At 32.0% G+C, this 22909-nt stretch overlaps 2 protein-coding genes across 11 annotated transcripts in view; one reads left to right on the forward strand and one right to left on the reverse strand.

Moving 5' to 3' along the window:
* Window positions 1-270: 270 nt before the first annotated feature.
* LOC121120853 (phosphatidate phosphatase LPIN2) lies at window positions 271-10435 on the reverse strand. 2 transcript variants are annotated; one of them, XM_040715753.2, is made up of 4 exons: window positions 10179-10435; window positions 1975-2647; window positions 1698-1904; window positions 271-1623 (listed from the first exon to the last, which is right to left on the reverse strand). In XM_040715753.2, the coding sequence occupies exons 2-4, from the start codon at window positions 2419-2421 to the stop codon at window positions 1249-1251; spliced, it is 1029 nt and encodes a 342-aa protein (XP_040571687.1). In that variant the 5' UTR covers window positions 2422-2647; window positions 10179-10435; the 3' UTR covers window positions 271-1248. The 2 variants fall into 2 exon arrangements, with proteins under 2 accessions (XP_040571687.1, XP_071745178.1); XM_071889077.1 differs by lacking the exon at window positions 10179-10435 and adding an exon at window positions 2705-2724.
* dia (diaphanous related formin 1) overlaps window positions 614-22909 on the forward strand; it is a 30693-nt gene continuing 8397 nt past the window's right edge. For 4 of the 9 annotated variants that reach the window (XR_011780549.1, XR_005865230.2, XM_071889071.1 and 1 more), the window contains exon 1: window positions 10432-10829. Coding sequence is in view for 5 of the 9 variants with exons in the window: in XM_071889071.1 (XP_071745172.1) it covers window positions 10695-10829 (135 nt within the window). In the remaining 4 variants the exon portion in view is untranslated. Of the gene's footprint in view, window positions 1106-10431; window positions 10830-11717; window positions 12020-22909 lie in introns of those variants that run through there. The other 5 variants (XM_071889076.1, XM_071889072.1, XM_071889073.1 and 2 more) reach the window with 4 other exon arrangements.

The following is a 22909-nucleotide window of genomic DNA, read 5'->3' on the forward strand; positions in this document are numbered from 1 at the left end:
TTAGGACGCATGATGTCAGACTTATAGTTACTAAGTAAAGATTCCCTCCTATATTTATTCAAGAGGAACTTCTCCTTTTTTTAAATTCATGCAGTGATATAAGGTCTTACTTTATGCGTAGGCTTTTAGCTAGAACTCAAAGATAGGTAAGTATTATTTACCGGCTTTGGGCAGTTTTTATAGGCATTTATAATCTAAAATTATACCGCATTGCTCTGCTGCATTGTTGATAAAATAAGGTTTCAGAGAGGGTGGGCGTTGGGTTGTTGGTTTGTTAAAAGAGGAATGTTTATTTAAATCTTGATGACGAGTACAACAATTACTATCCTTTTTTCTTCTTTTTCTCTCTCTCTGTGTATGTGTGTAAGTGAGAGATGTTGCCCTCCGTGCTGCCGGGGAACTTGTGTACGTGTGTCTGCGCGGACTGAATAGCTGCAGTGTGTTGATCCCGAGAGGGAATAACTTCAAGTAAGTATCTGTATGAGCTGTAGATAAATGATAAATCATAATATAAATAAAAAGAAGACAACAGCACAACAGAGGAGCAGCGAAATCTTAAATATTATGTTGGTAAAGCGAGTTTGCGTGTCCGCCTCTAACGTTTTTCTCGTTTGTAGTGGTGGCTGCTCGCTGCTGAGTGCTTAGTGTAGTGCACGTAGTACAACTTATATTTATGTAGTAGGACTATTATTTATCTTATTCAGCTTAAGGATTTTTTGTGTATGGAGTGGAATGAGGAGCTGACTTGGACATTAGTAGTAAGGGAATAAATACATTTAAAGTATTAACTTATTATTCATTAAGGAAATTGAGAATAGATAAGGCATTATTATTTATTGTTAAGAAAAGAGCTGTGTGGAGAGTGAGAAAAAAAGTAAAAAAGTGAATGATTACGTCGTGGATTTGTGTAGTTTTGTTTGTGGAGTCGGCTTTTCCAACAAGATTCGTTAGTTAATTGAAGAGAAGAAGCCAGAAGGAGAAAAAAGAAGAGGAGTGGACGACTATTGAGTGTCCCCCCATGTTTGAAGTTATAATCTAAGTGAGGAGAGAGGAGGATCAAGAGTAAAGGATGTCGTCCAAAGAAAAGTCCTCCAGAAAAGGGGTGGTAAGTCCCTCATAGTAAATTAATCATTCTTAGATGGTCTTCCCTTTTAAGCCCCATTTCCAGACCTCCTCATCCTTTTCCCCCCATTTCTTCTTTTTTTCTTCTTCTCAGCTCAAGAACTCCTTTCCAAGGTCAAATGAGAATTAAGAGGAGGAGAGGGAAGAAGAATGAGGAGAAGAAGAGAAGGAAGGATAGAGGATTTCCAGCTCACTTTGTTGTTGAGTATACGAAGTCCGACCTCCCTCCCCATCTTCTCGTCGGAGCTCTCCTTTGGGGTTCACCAAATAAATGCGGGAATTAGGAATCCCTGCATCTCTATAAGCCTCTGCATCATGCTTCTTATTCCCATAAGCGCCCCATACTACACCAGATCCTTCTCTAAAGAGTTTTAATAGTGTTAAGAGTGTTTTTGCTTTTGTCCAACGAGGACTTCCAAGTGTTGAATCAATAATAGCATCGCTTAAAGGTTTAGGTGACATGAGTAAAGGTCCTATAGGCAGCCCATCCTTTTTTAGAGTCTGAAACAAAGTTAATTTAGCATGTTTTTTTGCTGTTATTTGTTTGTTCAAAAGTCCCCCCCCCACTCCATTACCTTAAACAAATAATTTCGTGTCTCATCATCTTGTGCTATAGATCTAGCAGTGAGGTATATGATTTGATATCCTCGTTTATAAATAGATTGAAAAAGAGGAATTACGTCATGGTGATGAGCAGAGCTCCCCAACACAGAATAGACATGCCCTTTTACATCTGATTCAGTGATGGTTCCATCCACATCTGCAATGACTAATCTATCATCCTATTGAAGAAACAATGATTTTTTTTTTTTTTTACCTTCTGTATAAGTAAATATTTAGTTTATTAACTACCTGATTGTGCAAGTAGATTTTAAAGTAAATATCAATACTCAAAGCGGGTATGTGAAATCGTCCATAGTTGATTCCATTTTTGATAGGAACTTGACTCCATTCCTCTGATGCCCATCTTTCGTCATCATTGTCTCGAAAACAAGCTGTTCCTGAATCTGTTATAAACATACTCCTTGGACCTTTAACCTCATTAACATAAATCTCCACTTCCTTTCCCTCACGTGTTTGCCAAAAGGAGAAAAAGTTGGAGAATTTCCCCACTTGGATCTGAAAAGGTGTTGATTTGAGCGTGATTCCATCACTTTGTCTCACTAAGATAACATCATTTCCACCACTTCGTAGAGACTCTGAGCCGTAATCACTATTATCACAACTGCTACTTTGAACTGATGATACCATTAACACTACGAGATATAGTAAGACTGTGGTACGATGACTAGGTGCCATCCTGTGTAGGACTGAATGTAACTTTGTACAGTTAACGCTTGAAAGATTTATATTATTATTAATAGTAGTCGTAGTTAGTAGTTGGTTGAGAATTCCATTCTATGATGTCATGTTATTCGTTTTGAAAAATGGCCTCTTTTTTTTTTTGTCTAGTTCTCAAAATACACCTCCCTTAGTTTCTAGGAATCGATACGATGGGAATTCAATTCCTAATATTATCCTACTTCTGAAAAGTAGAAAAGGAAAATAGTAACAGCAACATATTATGAGCGTCAATGTTTACTTTTAGATACAACTCTTTTTATACTAACTTCTCATTGCATAGTCATCAGCATCCAGCTGTTTTTTTGCGTGTTTTTTTTTTTGGAGATATTCCAAAGATAGAAAAACTTACCTTAAATAATGTCAATTTATCAACATAAATTAATGGTTAATACAAATCATTTTCCTTTATAAAAAACATCAGATTTGTATCCCCCCCATTCTGCTATATTGAAAAGTCCATGTTTTTAATTATTTCAACATTCTCATGATCGAACATGTGTGGCGAGCTATCATAAAAACAATCTTAAATAAATATCAAGAAAAGGAAAAATGTCAAATTTGTTTCCGTCTCAATATAAACATGCAATCCAATATTTATGTCTATTATGGGGTTTCTTTTCGAATTTCCGGCATGAGTTGCGATACCCAAGAATGTTAACAATAATTTAGAACATTCATTTAATTTATGAGATTCAATTTGCCCCGGTATGGCCCCTTTCAAATATCAATCTATCAATTTTTAATTTCATTGTGACAAAGAATTTTTGTTACTTTTAAGTGCAATTAGCGGCACCTCTAAAGAATTAATCAGAATAATAGTTTGTTCATAAAAATAGACAATAATTCCTCTAAGAATACAAGTGTAATCCAGACTCAATTTTGAGAAAAATTTGTCATACTTGATTTTAATTGGACGGGCATCATGTATCTTTATTTTGTCATCAATCAGGTCTTTTGTTCCTCTTTATGTTTTTATATCTTTTTGTATGTATGCATAATATGACAAAAAAGCCTTTGTTATCAGTATAATTTATGGAAAAAATTGATGTTTAACCTCTAATATAATCCAACATTCTTTTCATATTTGTGAGAGACGTGGAGTTTTGTCACAATTCAAAACTGCAACTTTTTTGCCCGTAGTTTGTATATAAAATATATGTATTCTCATTATCGTTTTAATAAATCTTTTGCAAAAAAACAAACAAGGGTATCACATTTCAATTTATTATGTTAAATACGTTAATTAAATGCAATTAACGTACTGCTATGACCTCCGTATAATATGCCCTTCTCTCCTCTATCATGATTTAAGTCTTATTTATAAAAAAAATATTTGAAATAAAATGCTGGAACTTTTTGAATAGATTCCGATTGGATTTAAGATTAATTATTATTTCTACTTGTAAAATAATAGTCAATCTTATTTTAAATCATCCTTCCTGGATAAGATTTTTCCCTATCTCCTCCTCCTTTGAGAGATTGAAGTCAACAAATTAATCAGCAAGTGATGAAAGAATCATTAGGGCGAATCCATCCTGAAAATGTTTCCTTTTTGTTCCTTTAATTTTGAAGAAAATGAAATTCTTCTTCATAATCATAAACTTCCTGGTCTTATCAAATTTGTCTTGACTTTTTCCTTTATACCATTTTTTTATCCACATATATTTCCGCATTTTTTTATTTCCATTATTTAAATTTGTACGTGAATAATATGCATTAATATAGAATCTTCAGCTTAATTATAATGATGATATTCTTCCAGGTAGCTTTTAGGTGTGCAACAGACCACTGATCCTAAATCGAATCAATATTTGCAATTCGTTGATTAGTTGCATAAAAATGTAGTCAGATTTTATTTATATTTTGTATTTTCCTGCAAATACTTACTATGCAAATGTATTGACGAAATTATGTAATAATTTATTTCAGAAATAAATGTAGGGAATTAATTAGTGCATAACATTTTATTTTATTCTTAACATACTGTGTAGTCATGGATAGTACGAAGATTAGTGGAGGATCTTAAATATCCCACGTCTTTCAAAGTGTGTCTAAATTTTGCATTCTTTGTTTGAATATATTTAGGATGGAAGTAAGAAGTTCAATTAAAATGTAACTGCTGTATAGGTAGAAAAAAAATGTGGAAAGTATGTAATATCTCCATATTTTGAAGATTGGTAAATTTATTCTTGCTCTATGGAGCGTCCTCATAATTATATATATATATATTTTGGGGTGTAAGGTTTTTGGGGGGAAAAAAAAATATTTTTAATTTTTTTTTTTAATATTATGTTTTTTTGAAAAAAATTCTAAATTCTACACCTGTTCACAGAAAATTAAATTTTGTAGAATTTTTTTTGAAAATTTAAGTTTTTTTTTTTGAAAACTTGCATTAAATTTTTTAATAAAAACAAAAATTCCTTAATTTGGGGAGAGTTACTGCCCCTCCAGCCCATCCCTTTCGGACGCCCCTGGCGACTTTTCAGTTATTTTTGATAGAGTTTTTTATCCACAGCAGGGGATATTGTTACAACAAATAGGTCAACACTTTCCGTAGAAAATGTGGATATGTTCGTCTTTTTAGAAATTTTATATTTCACTATTTGGATAACTTTTATTTAAAAATGTGAAAATACTTAATATATTTTAAGTACTCAAAACTCTGGTTTCTATTATACCAATATATAAGTAGGTAAGAAGCTAATCCCAAAAAAATATATGTTGCACTCCTAATAGCTTAAGTATTCCATTCAATACACTATATTTTTATGACCCATTTAAAATCCTTCATTTTTTTTACATCTTTACTTAGCATTGTCCTTTGCTGCTTTAATTGTTGCACCTGTATTGAATTGAAATGAGAGAGAGAAAAACAAAAAAAAAAACACACACACAGGTGAAAATAAGGAGTATTTGACCTCTGTCTTGTATGTATATCTATAGCTTGTATTACGAGTTACCCAGGTGTTGGAGAAGTGCTCGTAAGATAAAACGGACTTGCTTCAGCCTAACCATACATTGACAACCATCGTTGTTGTTCAAAATATGTACTTGCTATCTGAGTTATAACTGTCTACCTTATTTACATAGGTAGTATATTCATTTTAAATGATACATTTGTGTTGGGTGTTTTTAAACATGTAAAAGACACTAAATGTGAAATGAAATGATCAACTTATACAAAATTTGTAAATTTAATTTATAATTAAGTTAACATGAAGTTGGTAATTATTTGTTAATATTATAATAAACATGCGGCTCTATTTATAACTAGATCTGATAAGCGACTTAAATAATTATGTGCATAAATTAGCTTGAATGGACGTAATAAATAGTTTTTGATACTTATTTTTTTTATCGGTTCGGACTAAAGTCCTTTTTTTTAGAACAGTTAGACCGATATTTCATTCGAGATCGTGTTCTCAAGCATTAAAGTGAGATTCAATCGTTTTCAAATAATGGAACGATTTTTTCGGTCTTATTTTATGGACAGATTTTGTCCACATCCTAGTTATACGATTTGTACAAATATGAACATAGGCGTTGGAGACGGAGGGGCAATTGTCATATATTTGTGCAAACGACTTGATTTATTCGTACAATGCGAAAATGTATTTTCTATTAAAAAAACGGTCATTAAGAAAAAAAAGTCAAGAAAATGTTTTTTTTTTTAAAGAAATGCAAATCACAAATATTTGATGGGGGGTATGGGGGATGGTCCCAACCAAACTTCTTCAAAGGACCAAATTAGTTTAGTCCAACAAAAATTATTACAGTACTCAGACCGGTCTAGGATTTCCATACCGAAAGCCAACATTTCAAATTACATATTTATGACTACATTTAATATATATGCATTACTTGCTATTTGATGACATCAACTCTATTTTAAAAAATAAGGAATTCGTCACAAAAGTACCTAGTAATAATAATACTTTATATTTTAGCGTACAAGTGTGAACTATTCTTTTTTTATTATTATTATTTTATATCATAGGTCTATATATATTGCATTAGTAATGAATCAAACACTCATATTTGCGAATTTAATACCGTTACCTTTATTGTATCACGCAACCTTTCATACGAAAAGAAACTTAAAAAAGGTCCAAAATCAATTGATAGCTGGCTGATTTTGAACCCATTCTCCCCAACTATGGAATTATTATTCAATCATTTTTCACAGCTGAACAAGAGCCGAGTATAATTATTCAAGCAATCAATGTTTTAAATCCTAATTAGGGAAAAAGAAGCAGAAAAATCGACCACTTAAACAAAATAAACCGTATGTTATTGTGTTAGTTAAGTAACGCCGTGAGTTGCATCTGTATTTTGGGATGTATATGCGATACATCACTAATCTATGGACAAACTATTAGTTTGGATTTTGGTCTGGATACCTTAGTAGACCCGTCTTACACCGTTATAATTTTTGTTGGGTCGAACTAATTCGGTCCTTTAAAGAAGTTTGGTTTGGATCGAATGTAATTAAAAATTCGGTCAGCGTTTCATATGTGAATTATTTTAAGGCCCACCAAATTTGCAAGAAGATACATTTTTGTTTTCTAAAAAAACTAAACAAAAATTGAAATTTCTGCTATGTATGCCTGATTGAAAAAAAAAAATTCAATGAATAGTCAGGGTGACTATCTAAGTTTCTGTTTTTTTTTATTTATAAAAAAAACATACCGAGACGTCATATTTTTTTTACAACTATAGAGATAAGACATAGGAAATCAAACTTGAGACAATATAATAAGTCAGGCCGTAATAAATATATATTCTTTTCTTGAGTAGTAGGTATTAAAGGACCCTTGTAAACACCTTGTTCTTCTGGGTAATAAAATTTAATGATCCATGTGGAACCATTAAGTAAAAGAAGAAGAATAAAAAATCCCCCCTGCATGTTGTTGTATCGTCGTCTCCCATAACAGTTCTCAAAATGGTTCAATTAGTTAGTATAAAAAAAAAAGAAGTCTATTAGGTCATACTTAGAGGGTCATCACTTATCAAGCACATAGAATGAGTCTTGTATTATTAATTCTTACAACAAGTATGTTATTAGTAGTGTTGTGTCGACTCAAACACTTATCGACTTGAGTTCATGAGTTTTTGACTCAACATAAATGGTCTTATGTGAGGAGACAAACTAGACTAATGGTTGTGTCTGCCCTAATTTCTTCGGTCCAATCCTATCTTAGGGAGTACCTTAATCATAAATTTGTTGTTGGGGGGGGCTGCTTGGAGTCACCATGTATGACTCCTCACCATTAATAAATACTACCTTTGAAAATGTTATTGAGGAGGTCCCTGTTAGGACAAAACTGTCTATCTTTGAATTTTTACTAAATATTTCGATAGTCTCAGATAAGGGATTTTCTAATCAATCATAATTTTTAATGTATATCATCGAATATCTGATGAGACAAACTAGGCATATACCACGGGTTGTTTTGTAACAAATTGCACGATCTCTCGCACGTTGTGACCCTTATTGTATCATGCAACCTTTCCCCGGAAAAGAAAGAGAAAAAAGTTGATAGTATGAAATTATTGATCAATAGTAGTAAGGAATTGTTCAGAGCTTACAAGGAGCTAATTCTAGTTCAACCAATCAACGTTCAGAACACTGATTCGGAGAAAAGAATCAGAAGCCAAAATATAAATAACAAAATACACTAGAGATTTTTGTATTAGCTAGGTAACACCATACACTAATACTACATAAAAATATTAGTTCATTAAAGGTGTGAAAACAAAAAAATCACTGACGTAATAAAAGAGCAGTCTGTATGCGTTGCAACTGAATTTTTTATCTTTCTATTTTGCTTTTCTAATTTATCGACTCAAGTCGATCCTTAACCACTCGAGTCAAGTCGATACAACACTAGTTATTATACTATTTATTCTCTTTTGTCATTTGGATTTCCTGTCTTCAAAAGCGAGAAGATGATGGTGATTATGGGTTAGCGTGACGGATGGGCTCTATAAAAGTGCCTACTATTATTATTATGACTGAGTATAATTCGTGAGTACATAGTTGTAGGCCTCGGATGTTGTTGTGGGAGGAGGATGGGGGTTCTAGTTAACCTTCAAAATATTGTGATTGTACCTACTAAAGGATTTACAGTTGGGTTATAATTTGTTACATACTTCTTCCTATGGCCCCTTTGTTTGATATGCAATGACAGGATATTTATATTTATAAATATTATCTCTTTGAACCTATTACCTATAATAATAATAAATGATTATTTGAATTAATTATTGCATTTGTTTAGTTCTTCCTAAAATATTATTATTAATAATAATATATTGGTTAAGTTCGCTAGTCTCTAAAAATAATTGTCCTTGAAATAATTGATATTATTATTGAAGGGTATTATTTGTTAGAATCAAACATTGTGTATGTTTGTAACTTTATAGATACTTCTACAAAAGTTGCAAGTAACGAAACAAGACGTTGTTTGTACATGTTTATACTTCATATAGTCTATTCTTCCCACCCACTATAACCTACTATACTATGTATTATAAAAGTATTTTGTTAGAATGGTTATTCATTATTATACTGCCCCGTTTTTGGGTTAATATTTTTATTTATCCGTACATGGACCTTTTCTTCTGAGGACGATAAAAAACTGACTTAGATAATATTTGGGACCTTTGAGGGTATTTTTGACATATATATAGTACAATTCATATTATATTTTTTAATGATATTTTTTGTCGAAATTGGCCATTTTTAGGCCTCTTGTACTGTATCAAAGGATAATGTAAATTGTAAGGACTTTTGGCAAAAAATGAACATGGTAATTTGAAGAATGTTTAGAGGGGGCAGCTTAGCAATTAAAATGTTTTGTTTGATTAGCTGGAAGTAGTTAAGAGAGAAAGGATATACATACAAATCACACTCTCTATCAAGCAAGAACATAGGCAGGAATTACTCCGTTTTCGATCCTCAATTCTACTCCGAGTCCAACAGGGACTTACACTTACTCTCTGTCTCTCATGAGTATTCAAACTCGTGTTCCATGTATACACTTTATACTCAGATGTTCTCTTATCAAGAATAATGATAAGTGCCTTTAGAAAATAAATAAAAAACACTGTTCATGGTGGTAAGTACAAAAAAATACTCGCTTGTTAAAAAGTGTTAAGGATTTACAACTCTAGCTATGAGTATAAAAATTGTACTTTTATGTTCCTTAGTATTTGGTTTGTCATTAAAAAAGTATTGTACACCTTGTTTTTAATCGTTTAAAGTATGGATCCTCATGCATAGACTCGCGCCACAGAATAATGTTTGAATGTTCATTTTTTATTATCAGTCGTAAGATATTTTTAGGTAGCTTCTCTGCAGAATATCGAATAGACTAAAGAATGCATCTGTGTCTATTTCATAAAATGAGACGAAGAGAGAATCATATTTTCATAAGATGCACTCATACTTATGAAGTAAAAAGATTTATTAATGCAATATATGTATACAATAAGTGCCAGCCCGTGGCACATCAAAAGTTTGGGGAACCCGGGTTTAAAGGGTATTAAGATTTGATAAACTTTGTCAATGTCCGTTTTTTGAGTGTCCCTAGCAGTAAAAGTATTTGTGCTGAGGGGGGAAAATGTTAAGCGAAAACGGGATAGTCTAGTGCCCACCTATGACATTATTGATCTACTTATACAACAACAAAGGTATGTTTTTTATTTACCTTATTTGATGCTTAATTCTTTGAGTATGAGTTTTGAGTTCCTTCCTTGTATCTTCATTTTGAAATGAGTGAAGAGAATAATGCACTTAATATAATAAAGTGCATAGTAGCATTTTATTTTATGAGTATATTAATATCGTAGTATTTTTGGAGGTGGTTTTTAGGAATGATCATTCCATTTGGGATACTTTTTCAGGCGTGTGCATTGTTGATTAATGATGATATAGCCCTCTTTCTTCCTCCCTCTCTCCTCCTACGTCATTCTTTTGATGGGAAGTTTTTATTGTGTATTTTTCCGAGAGTTTGAAAAACGAGACATTACTTCAAAAAGGATTTTAGTCTTTAGTAAAGTACAGACGTTGCCTGTAGCTGCGTTGCCCTCTGGCTATTATTGTTGTTTCTTCTTTTATAATTAATAGTCGATTTTACAAAAAAAGAATAATATTATTAATATAAAAAATATGTTAAAAAGCACAAGAAAATTTTAAATCACAAATCTCCATCATTGACTCCACAATGCAGCAGAGTTCTCCAAAGTTTCCACGTTCCCCAAAGTTAGGAGGTTCACGATCTCCCAGGCTAGGAGGATCGCCCATGGCCTCCCTTAGAAAATATCATATCAGCGATAAATTGAATGTAATCCAACATCAGGTAGATTTGCTTTGTTATATCATTATTGTCATACAAGTACAAATCATTATATCATCTCCACACATTGCTCCCTTAAACACAACATATGTTACGCTTTATTTGCAATTTCTTTATTTTTCTTCAAATCTCTCTCTCTAGAATGTTCATTGTTGTAACATATATATGACATGTTGTTGAAGTCTGTGATTTAATACATTTTTTAAGAAGTATGTCATTTGCTGTAATATTATATTGAAAGACATAGCATAACATATTTTAATACATATAGGAGTAAGGCCCCTGACTTATACTTAGTTAGAAATACTGTAGTTATGTCAACGACTCCTAAAAAAGAATCAATTTAAATGTAATAGTTCACTTTATTCAGCTTAGATGCTTCTCCTAATGTCAGTGATGTCAATATCGTTTCACACAAAAACAATTTTGAGCAAATAATCAAGAAAGGGTAAATGTCAAAAAAAAAAAAAAAATACACCATATATATTCAGCCCAATATTTCATTAACATATTACGGTCGATTATAGCCATTGTATTCAAATTAATGGCATGATTTGATATGCTCATAATGTTAACTATAGTTTAGAGCCATCATTTGATCTATGAGTCTTAACTTAGCCCTGATATGGTTCCTTTCAAATAGAATGCATCATTTTCTAATTTTTTTTACTACTATATTTGCGATTTTTTGCAAAGGATTCATCAAAATTAATTTTCGGTAGGTAATTTGTAGAATAAACCATAAATTAGTTGAATGAAATAAAATTTTTGTCAAATGAAACATTTCATAAAATTTAATACTTTTTTAAATTGAATGATACAAATTAATACCTATTACTATTTCAATCTTAAAATGTATAGAATAAACTTCTCTCTGTCTTATATTTCTAGCGTCCTCTATATTGTTAACATACCAAAGAAATAGACAACAAAATGCCTATGTCTACCTATACTGTACATATAGTACATTTGAAGGCTTTATCTTCATGGGTAACAATTAAACCTCATATATTTGGGGTTCTTACGAAGAAAAAAAAAAGAATAAATAGAAGTAATTAAACTTAAATAACATAAATATTCATAAAGATGTCAAGGCTATGACTTCTTTTTCGTGATGATTATGTAGGAAAAAAATGTTTTCAACCAAGAAACGGGAAACATGAGCAATTACTGAATACATTCATCAACTTTGGGTATGTTCAATATACCTATTTAAATATAATATCAGGAGCAGTACTTGTTTATCCATACAACATCGTGTTTATGTGTTTGAAAACATACATGTAGGCGGTGAACACAAAAACAATCTTGAACAAAAATTAAGAGACTGAGAAATGCCCTTTTTTTATAACATAACATAACATAATGGGTGAGATCCAAATTTTCGTAACTCAAATACTGTTGAGAGAAACTCCATTATTTCAATATGAATAATAGTGTTTTCAATTTTGTACAATAAAATGGATGGAAGAAATTCATTTCATCAGTCTGAATTTCCATTTTTTATTAAATATTCACATTGAATATTATACTTTTAGGATGATATGTCGGCAATTATAGCAATATTGTTAATTTTTGAGTTACGACAATTTGTCCCTCAATTCTTATCATATAAATATCGCCCCATATTTCATTTACCTATTTTCGTCTATGATAGGCTATATATTTCAATTTCTGGTATGGTTTGATATTGCCAAGAAGATTGACTATAGTTTAGAGCCTTCATTTTATTTATGAGACTTTATTTGGCTCCGATATGATCCCCTTTTAAATACATAAAATCTACGCATTCATAATTCTTTCATTGTGACAAGGATTTTTTGCTACTGTAAGTAGTCCCATTTGCGGCGCCTTCAAAGGATTATTCAGAATCCATTGGTAATATACATTGACGACCATGAACTCGTTGAAGAATACAAATGTAGACCAGGCTCCATTTTGAGAAAAATCATTCTAGCTTGTTTTTATGTCGACGCGGGCTTCATATAATTCACTTGTTTCGATAATGAAGTCAATATTTGAGTGTCATATTATTCATTTATCCTTATTAGATGCGTTGCTCCATAGTGTGTTAATATTATTCTGCTGAATTGTGTATATAGTCACAATATTTTTATGTACATGTTAATGCCTAACAGGGAAATATACTACGAATTAATCATATTTTGTTACTTTACTTTGCGGATTAGATGTCAAAGGGCATTCCTTGCTTAGTAGAGTAGTAGTAAATTTGATAGTCACTACAATTTCCTGTTTTTTCATCACTTTTGTAAGACATGCCCTTGATTAAAGCACATTTCCAGTCGCATATACAATTTAAAATATATGCCTACCTACGTTCCTAGGAAGCATTGCAAGTAGTGTTGTGTTGGTTCCAATGTATTCAGTCCAGTATTAGGACCGGTCTTTAAGTGATTGATATTACTTTCTTCAAGGACTGTCCAGTGGGATTCGACCGGACCGTGGTCCTCGATAAGTAGTGATGTGAATTTTGAAGCTGGCCCGTTTTTTTTTGTTGTTTTTTTTTTAATTGGTAATTTGAAGAATTAATTTTCTTTTCCTTACCGGCAGTTGTTATTATAATTTAATTCCTGAGGAGTGAACTTCCTTTTCTACTACATTCAATTATATTCAAAACCTGAATGAACACTCGGTGTGTGCTCATTTCAGACGGAGCGTTACCCTGAAGATTTGTTGTGGAGTTATAGTTGTAAGTCCTTGATAGACATAAAGTAGAATTGGGGATCGACATCGGAATATTTCTTACCAATGTCCTTGTTAATTTCCTACTCCCCTTCCACCCTTGCCACAGGTGATTGTAGCTGATCTCTTCTAAAGCATCTTTAATCTCCACCAAAACATTCCTCAGGGTTACCATGTTGATTTTCGGTTTTTTTAACATTCCCATTATACACACTCTTTTCATCACTATTTATAAGGACCGGCACAAAACTAATTATAATTATTGCTGATAAAACAAATGAGAGTTAACCTTTTGTAATAACTAAGTACATATTTGATATTTCTCTAAATAGAGTCTGGAGTACATTTGTATTCTATTAATAATTATCAGTCACTTCTATAAATAACTTTATCTGATTAATCCTTTTGAAGCGCCGCAAGTTGCACTTAAAGTAGCAAAAATTAACGCCACTCTAAACTTTTTATTACCTACTCATAAAAAAAGCCCAACCCCCAATACTAAAATAAACAATGTACAGCCCACATAACTCTCAACTCTATTACCTAAGCCTTCAATTCTTAGAACAGGAAATAAAATGACTAACTTCAGACTAAATAATTGTTTTAAAAAACGTAAAGAAAACATTATCCAATTTTCAAATTTATAATTGTTACAAAATATGAAACCTTGTTTAATAAGTTACCTGCATTAAGCAGTCCCTTTTTTCATTTTATTTTGCCTGACCGCTTAATAAAGATTGCACTGTAATCTGTTAACGTATTTGAAAGGGGTTATAGTGGAGACTAATTAAGTTTTATAAATCAAATGATTGGTAACATTATTGGTTATCTCATTTTATCCCATAAATTTGAGTGCAAAGCCAAGAATTCATCGAAATATGTCTATGGAATATTAAACTAAATGTATTTGATGTACAAAAATATATTTGAAATTTCTCCTTTTCTTGATTTTTGTTTGAAGATTGTTTTAGTACTAACACACAAGAGTTCGTTCTGGCTATTATTATTACTATAGTCAAGGCGAAGACGTGACTCCCACTCTCCTCTTGTTTGATCTTGAAGTTTCTGGCTTTGTTTAGGTAGCTACCTATGTAGATTGGATTTGTTGTTGTTATAGAACATTTTTCATACGGGATCTTAATAGTTAATGCCCATCATATTTTGTCGTCATGTTGAAATGGACATGAAAATGGCCTTCCTCCTATTCACTTTACTTAGCCACTATGAACCAATCTAGATAGCTAAATTTTACACTAAATCGTATCCTTGAGATTTCCGCATAATATAACAGTATGCCTGAATAATTTCATTTACCTGTTACTTCTTATTATTATTTCAATTGATATTTAATATCTCTTTCCTATGTCCCTTGTAAGATGATATTACTTCAAATATTCTAAATATTTGTATAGAGAATTTCTATATTTAATCACATGAATATCGTGCGAGAAGAGGTGATCTTGACTTACTGATTGCTCTATTTATATATAGAGAGAGCTATAAATATATAACAGTATTTTGTATATAAGTACCTATATAATAGTCTAGTCATATGATTATTTTCTTATCTATCACTCTAGCTATATAGATAAAGTTCTTGTTTCTCTCCCTCTTTCATCTTGCTATATGTACATTACATAGACTGCCTCATTTTCGGGGTAATTTACCTTACGTAAAGACCTTTTCTATTAGAAACAATCAAAAAACTGACTTGACAAAGTTATAGGCCTCTCAGGGGTGATGCATGCCATTTTATTTGAAAATTGTGTGATTTTAAGGTTTTATAATGCTCAATAGTTTGCAGTTTTCCTCAAATGTTCTTCCTTTTTGTTTAACAACTAGTATCACTTCAACTAGGGTTAAATTTTTACTATGTTATGCCATCATTGAGTACATGCTAGACCCCTTAAATCACTGGTTATATACCTTGTATGAGGCACTAAACCTAACCAGTTTCATGTGAACATTCAACTAACCATTCTTAATTGGTCAAGCAGAGCGTTTCATTACCAGAAGTGGGTATTCTGCTAATCCGCTCATTTGAGTACTAAAAAAACCCTAGTGGATCGACAAATTAACGGAATACTAAAATTATTTGAATGCTGATCCCATCATAACTTCATACTTACTTAAGATCTACTGGCTTTTGAATATTTGATATTTGAGCCTATAGTTTCAGTTACGCTTTGAGTTGGTCCTTAATGGGTTCAATAAAATCCAATCTTCAAATGGATATATTTATAAACCCGTTACTGGGGTTATATCGCTCTGTTAGCCCAACTTCTACTAGGCCTAGTGAGGAAAAAGTATCAACGACTAACACTCTTAGCCAGAGGGAATGGGAAGGTAATTTAACAAACCTTTGCATTAAAATAATTTAATTAATGAAATAACGTAAGTGGATTAGCATTTGCGGGTCCATGAACCTACAAAATCAGCGGATTTAGTGATAGCAGAACAGCCAAAAAATTAGCGAACTAACGAAAAATTAGTGGGTGCCCACTTTTGGTCATTACATATAATATGAATCGGATGTGTGTCTTGACTGCCACCTAACTCTGAGACTGACTAATCGAACTCAGCTTATAAACCACTTCCTTAAATGATTAAAAACAAATTACACAATATTTTTACCTGGTTAACTAAATACTAAAAAAATATAGAAAGTTCCATTTTTGACTCATGATAATATTTGGGACGGTACAAGATACTTAAAAATTGCCGATTATGACCTAAAAATCCAAACAATTAATACTGTTTTCCACTTTTGTACTTTAACATATAATATTTCTCAGTCTTAGAAATAGATTTTTAAGTTTCCCTTATCGCATTTTTAATTATATGTATTTATATGCATACATATAAATTTTAATACATAAATAGTTATTTGTCAAAAAAAGATATTTTCCAAGGGTGTCGTTTATCTTTTTCTATTACCTATGTCATTATGATGATACGTGCATATATCTACACAAATGGTGGATGCCTCGTAGTGAAACTCTAAAATATATGTATGTATGCTAATAAAATGTGAAGGACACTGCTACATGTCTCTAATATATTATATAGAGTGTTTTCACTGATGTAATAAATTGTATCACAATTGAAGGAGACGCCATCTTGGGGCCTGACAGTACTACAAAAAAGGCACAAATTTCAAATACATGTTGATAAAAGTTCATCAATTGGCTTAAGAATAAATCATGGTATACTACTTGATGCCAATGATAAACTGTGATATTTGAATTAAATCAAAGTAATCGGTATTGAAAATCCCTATCAAATGACTAGATTTGTACTTTTTTTGATAGATTAGGTACGAACAAAGTAGGATAGTTAGTGAACAAAATCTTATTCCTTCCATTGTCAAGACCAGGTGGTCCATTGAAATCTGAACACATAATAATTAATGAAGTTTTATTGATTGAAATTTATTCATATTTCGATATATTAAAGCATAAATAATTAGTTACAAAACAAAATAAACATGAGCTCTCTAGCTTATGAACATGCAGAACTGAACTGGACCGGACCGAGACACTGTAAACCTACTGGACAATTTATGACTACATCAGTATATCCATTCTCATTTATAGGTACACAATAAATGTATTTTATACAATTGACAATGTGATCTCTTGTTGCTTCAAATATATCTATACAAGTTGACAAAATGACTCAAGAACGGGATCTGCGAATTTCCATTCGCGTACTCCAAGCAGTTGGGCATATCCAGGACCTCCATCTACGCTGTCAGCAAGTCCGAAACGTTGGGGAGAAATAAGGTCAATTCCCTCTATTTCATGAGGGTTCATGCAAGAGATCTCGGGGTTCTGCACCCGACTATCCAGAGAGCTATCGAAAAATCACAAGGTTGGAAAACCCTTGTGACGGTGGAGAGGCCACTTTTGACACCAGTAATAAGATAAACCTATCTCCTAGGTTGTAAGACTCTTATGAACCATTTTTGACACCTTTGCCCCCCCCAACTGCCTACTGATAACAACTCCCTTGACTACACCTTATGGGTGCAAGCTGAGGGGAAGTCCTGCAGTGTCCAATATCCAAACACCCCAAGACCCTCAAAGCTACTTTCAGACAGCACTAGGACTACGTCCGCAGCAGGAAGCCACCATTGCCGCTATGGGTGGTTACATTAATTATTAAGAGAGCTCACTCACACATTTATTTATAGTATTAATTTTGTTGAAATTCTTTTGTTAATTAATAAATTATATCTTCTTGCAGTTTAAAATTCAAAGTGTTGAGATTTTAATGGAACACTCGGTATATAATTTATTGTCCATACTATGGAAATAAGATTGTATAACGATATAATTGAATATTTTTATTACATATTAATGTCTGATACATAATAAAAATAGGTATTAGAGAGATAGATTTTTGATGAGACAGTAAAGCTTAAGTTCTTCTATCAATATTATGTCCCGTTTTGACATTTAAATATGTACATATCAATGAATCTCTTTTAGTTTTAATGAAAACAGGGTTTTGTATTTACAAAACCCTGTTGTGTAGGCCCCAAAATGACTGACATCAACAATACTGACGTTACATGAAAACGCTCCATTGTATATTTTGTATATGAGTTGGGGTTTTGTACAAATTGCAATTTGTGAATGCCATAATTCCCTACTTAATTACAACAGTTATTTCCAACTGAGGTTTCTAGGATCCCTTATGCTCTGTTATGTATCGTTAAGGGCTCCATATGAGAAATGAGAAATGAAACATTTGGTTGTGTGTATTTTATATGCCACATAATATTTTATAAAAATGTTATTATAGCGCCGGAGTGAGGAAAAGGAAGGTTGAATAACTGAACTAAAAAATCAGTCATTATAATTACCAACTATATATTGTTACTATCATTTCATTTTGATCTTTTAATATTACTTATTTAGAAGTAGTACAGGTAACTGGAGGCATTTGAACTTTATAATGTGTCACGGAATACTTATTAGCAATTAGTCATTTTTATTTTCAAAAGAGTCACAAATTACACCCTAATAAATATAGTGACCATCTGAAGCAGTGATTTCCAACCTTTTCATCACTTCAGATCCCTTAGCATTTTTATATCCTGCAGCATAAATTATTATTATAATTATAAATATAATCAACCAAATGTATAATTTCTCGCACGGAGCCCTTGACGATGCACATACATTTATTCTTATAGGGGGATGATAATTAATTATTTATTACATTTTTGTAAATTAGAACTACATTAGAATTTACAAGCCGATTAAGGCGTTAACGCTTTATAAGGATATTCTTTTATAATGGAGAGTTATGAAAATATCGAATTAGTTATAGTAAATGATATATATAATTAATTTGATAAGACTGATTTCTATAATATCGGACATATTTTGTCGGTCTTCTGGCTTATGTGGGGTCTATTGTAGTTAGCAAATACAAATTTCAACTTTCTCAAACTGCAAGATACTTGATGTACATGTGTTTAGTAGTAGTCATTAGAGTCAATTACCTCCTTGTGACTGGATAATAGATAGATAGGTTTGAGTCAGTTGCTTTGGTTGTCAAGTACTTCTCACACACATACTTTGCTCGTCATTCGAGATATTTAATAGTGTTAATAGTCTGTTCTCGATACCCTCTTACAGGGAATTTTGAAACCCCTTATAGTTATAGCCGTTCAAATGTATGTATGTTCTAGGTATTAAATTTAAATCTTTAAAAAATGTTTCATGTCACGAATAACGCTCTTAGCCTGGTTTCAACTTGTACGTGTAAACAAGTTACTTTTTGTGTATAACATAATATGTCTCATTGACTGCAGGATTGGACGTGTTCACACTTTTCCCGTTCATTTTATATAAAAAATTCTTGCACATGCGTCCATTCGTTCATTTTTAAGCTGATAAAATTTGTTCATGCAAATTTTTGTATAAGACAATAATGTAATCGCTGATTAAATTGGAGGAAAAACCATGTAACAAATAAAATAATTATTGTGTTGCCGCATATAAAGAACAAATTGACAATCAGACGGAGTTGGTTCACGATGTATTTGTTTAAAAATTCCTCTCACTTGAGGAACTTAATTTGAACAGGATTTTTTCATCTATGAGAAAACATTTTTACCTGTACAAGGTCGAGGAGAACAATATAAATAGTGTGAAACAAAACCAAAAAAGGACTGAAGTATAAACGGATCAATTATCTTTCCCCCCACCCACTAGTCGTTCATTTCACCCCATTTTTGGCGCTTAAAAATAAACGGAAAGCATTAAAGGCAAGGCTTTCATTTTCTACTCAATCTCTAAGCTTGGTTAACCAGGAGCTGTGCAACTAGAATAACCTTGACCATCCTAATTTTTGATAGATTACAATAATCACATACAGGTTACAACAACAAATCCAGTGCTTCAGATTTCCGTATTTTTTCGGCATATATGATGGTTAAATTGTGGATTTTTTTTTCCCCGGCGAAATATCCATATAAACGTTTCATTAAGTATTCAAATCACCGCTATGGAGTCAACAACATGAGATTTTAAGATGGTTGCCCGATACTGTTGATGGGTCTCCGGCAATAGGATTCTGCTGCCCTGCCATACCTCCAAAACGACTCAGGATTGGCTCCAGGAGTACTGATAGGAATGTTTGAGGATATTTGGCCTCTTAGCTCACCCTATCTTAATCCGATGGATTACTTTGGTTTTGAGCTACCTTGAGTCAAAGGTCAACAGAGGTATTAACACCACCTAGAAGTCCCTGATCGATTACTTCATCCAAGAAAGTAGATTAGCCTCTATTTTCTAATGCATATGCGCGTTTCAGGATCCGAATCGAGGTCTTAATAGAGACTGGCAGTTGCTAAATTGAGTTAAATATATTCTCAAGGATTACAAAATGACTATTTTATGTTAATTTAAAGTATATGGATCAAAAGTGCTGGATTTCGTTTTTACATCCTGCAGTAAAAAAATGATCTGGTTTTTGTTTAAATAACAGTTGTTGGTCCTTCACTTTCAAAAACAGTTCACGAGCCGCCTATTGAATCTTTCTTGAACATACCCTATACAAACGATCCAATATTTGAATTTCTTGGCATAAACATGATTTTTTCCCCTAAAATTATAATTTTGATATGAATTACAATTTAGGGATGACCCGTGCTCACGTGCGTGCTAGTCATCTCTCTTGTATTTGTCGTTGCATTCTATACTTGATTTGATACAGGAGCTTCCTTACAAAAACTGTTTAAACTCATAGCTAGTGATCCAAAACTTTCTTCAAATTGTCTGAGTTATCATGTCAATTTTCGGTTTCTTCTTTTAACATACCCAAAATACACACGATTTTCATCACTATTCATTGCTGGATATGGGTTTGTTGGTCGAGTGCGATTAACCTTTGTTAATATCAGCTACCTTTTTTATGATCATAGAGCGAGAAAATGAGTTACTCCTATAAAGAGAAGAACCTTCTACATGAAAATAGCATTACTGCAGGGAAAATAATATAATTATTTTTAAATTCATATATATTTATTTTATTATGCATTTTTCAATCAATTTACAACAGAGATAGGCGAGAATTCTTCTTTTAGAGGGAGATGTTAACACACCACGACTTATTAAATGATTAACAAAAAAAAGAGAACACTCATCAACCGTTTTTCCCTTTCTTATCGCTATATTAAGTTTTTTCTTTACCCACATCCCCTCTTTACTTATAGTTGTGTCAAGGTAGTAAATACTAAAGTACTTCTATATATTCGATTTCTGATATTAAGGATATTTATTTCTTATTATTAGTAGAAGTCTGAGCAAAGGAAAAGCGGTAACGAGAAGAAGAAGTTGTGTGTATATTAAATATATATCATTTTTTGACTTCCTCAAATGGAAATTAAATTATGTATGTACTTACCTCCTGCACATATTAAATCATAATTCATTATATTATGCATGTATGTAAGTAAGGATCCCACACTTGTAAGAAATAATATAGTAATACTAAGGAGAAGAGAAGAAGAAGCTAAGAAAAATAAAAAGATCTCCTCCCTTGGTTTCATATTACTTCGTTATTATTATTAGTATTACAGTATGCAGGAATACTTTTTTTTTTTTTTATTCCTTCGCTATGTATGTGTGCATCATCTTTGATTTTTATTGATGTGTTATTAAATTGGGGATGAGTCAGTGGCATCCCACTATTTGCAGAATTTTGATAATAAAAACAATAATATAAAAAACTTATTTTCTATAAACTTTTATATTTCATAATTTTCGAGAGAAAAAATTCAACTTCCCTTTAATTTGAACGCAAAATTGCTACTCGTTCAAATTTGCTCTCCTGAAAAAATTATCAAATCCAAAATTTAAAAACAAAAGTCTCAAATTTGGCCTTTATTAATAATAAAATAAACTTTTCGGTCAAACTTGTGAAAAAAAATTATTTTAGGTTGTAACCCAGGAGCCTGCCAAATTTAGGGGCCCACTAATGGGCAGAAAATTTGTATTTTGTAAATTTTATTATTTAAGGCATTAGGCTAAGGTGGTCCTGGTTGCGGCGCCTATGCTCATCACTCATGTGTATCTTAGTTGCATATATGCATTATTCTGTACTTTGGAAGGTTGTTCTAGTTACATAAGGCTATATGGCTACAAATTACCTGCGTCTACCCGGTTCCAAAAACTATACTCGAAATCCATCCCTAGTTTATATATACATATGTTGTGTACAAGTTGCGATGTCTACAAAGTTTTAATTTGTATAAGAAATTATACAAGTTGCAATTTTTCCGTCTTAAAATATATTACCTAATTATAACATTAGTAATTCTAATCACCAACTATTAATTGATACATTCATTTTATCTTGATCTATTCCAATTACATGGTGACAATGTATTTATGAGCTATATAACTCTGGGCATTTGAACTTTATAATGTGCCCCATAATACTTATATTTCAGTAATTTCAAGTTTCACCCCCCCAAAAAGGAAATTTTCCGATGAAATATTTTGTCTTTTCACAGCTCCGTGATTAATTACCTAAATCATAAAACGAGGGACTTCAATGGACGATGGAGCGAGTTCCTGTCTGCACGTTTATGATTTTTACAATTACTATTTAATAGAAGAATGATCTATTTGCTAGGCTCTATTAAATAGGTTGCGTGTGTAGTGTCTATCCAGATGTTAAGTAATCTATGGAGCTTCATAGAAAATTAATTATCGTTGACTTGATCAATAAATACTTAATTATTTCAGATATTTAATATTAGGGGGCAGAGAGGGGGGGGGTAAGGTATGAACAATAAATTAATATTTATAAAAAAATATTCCCTGGCTATTATAATACATAGAAGTGTTCAATTGTTA

This window comes from Lepeophtheirus salmonis, chromosome 6 (genome assembly GCF_016086655.4).
Source record: "Lepeophtheirus salmonis chromosome 6, UVic_Lsal_1.4, whole genome shotgun sequence".
NCBI classification, from domain to species: Eukaryota; Metazoa; Arthropoda; class Copepoda; order Siphonostomatoida; family Caligidae; genus Lepeophtheirus; species Lepeophtheirus salmonis.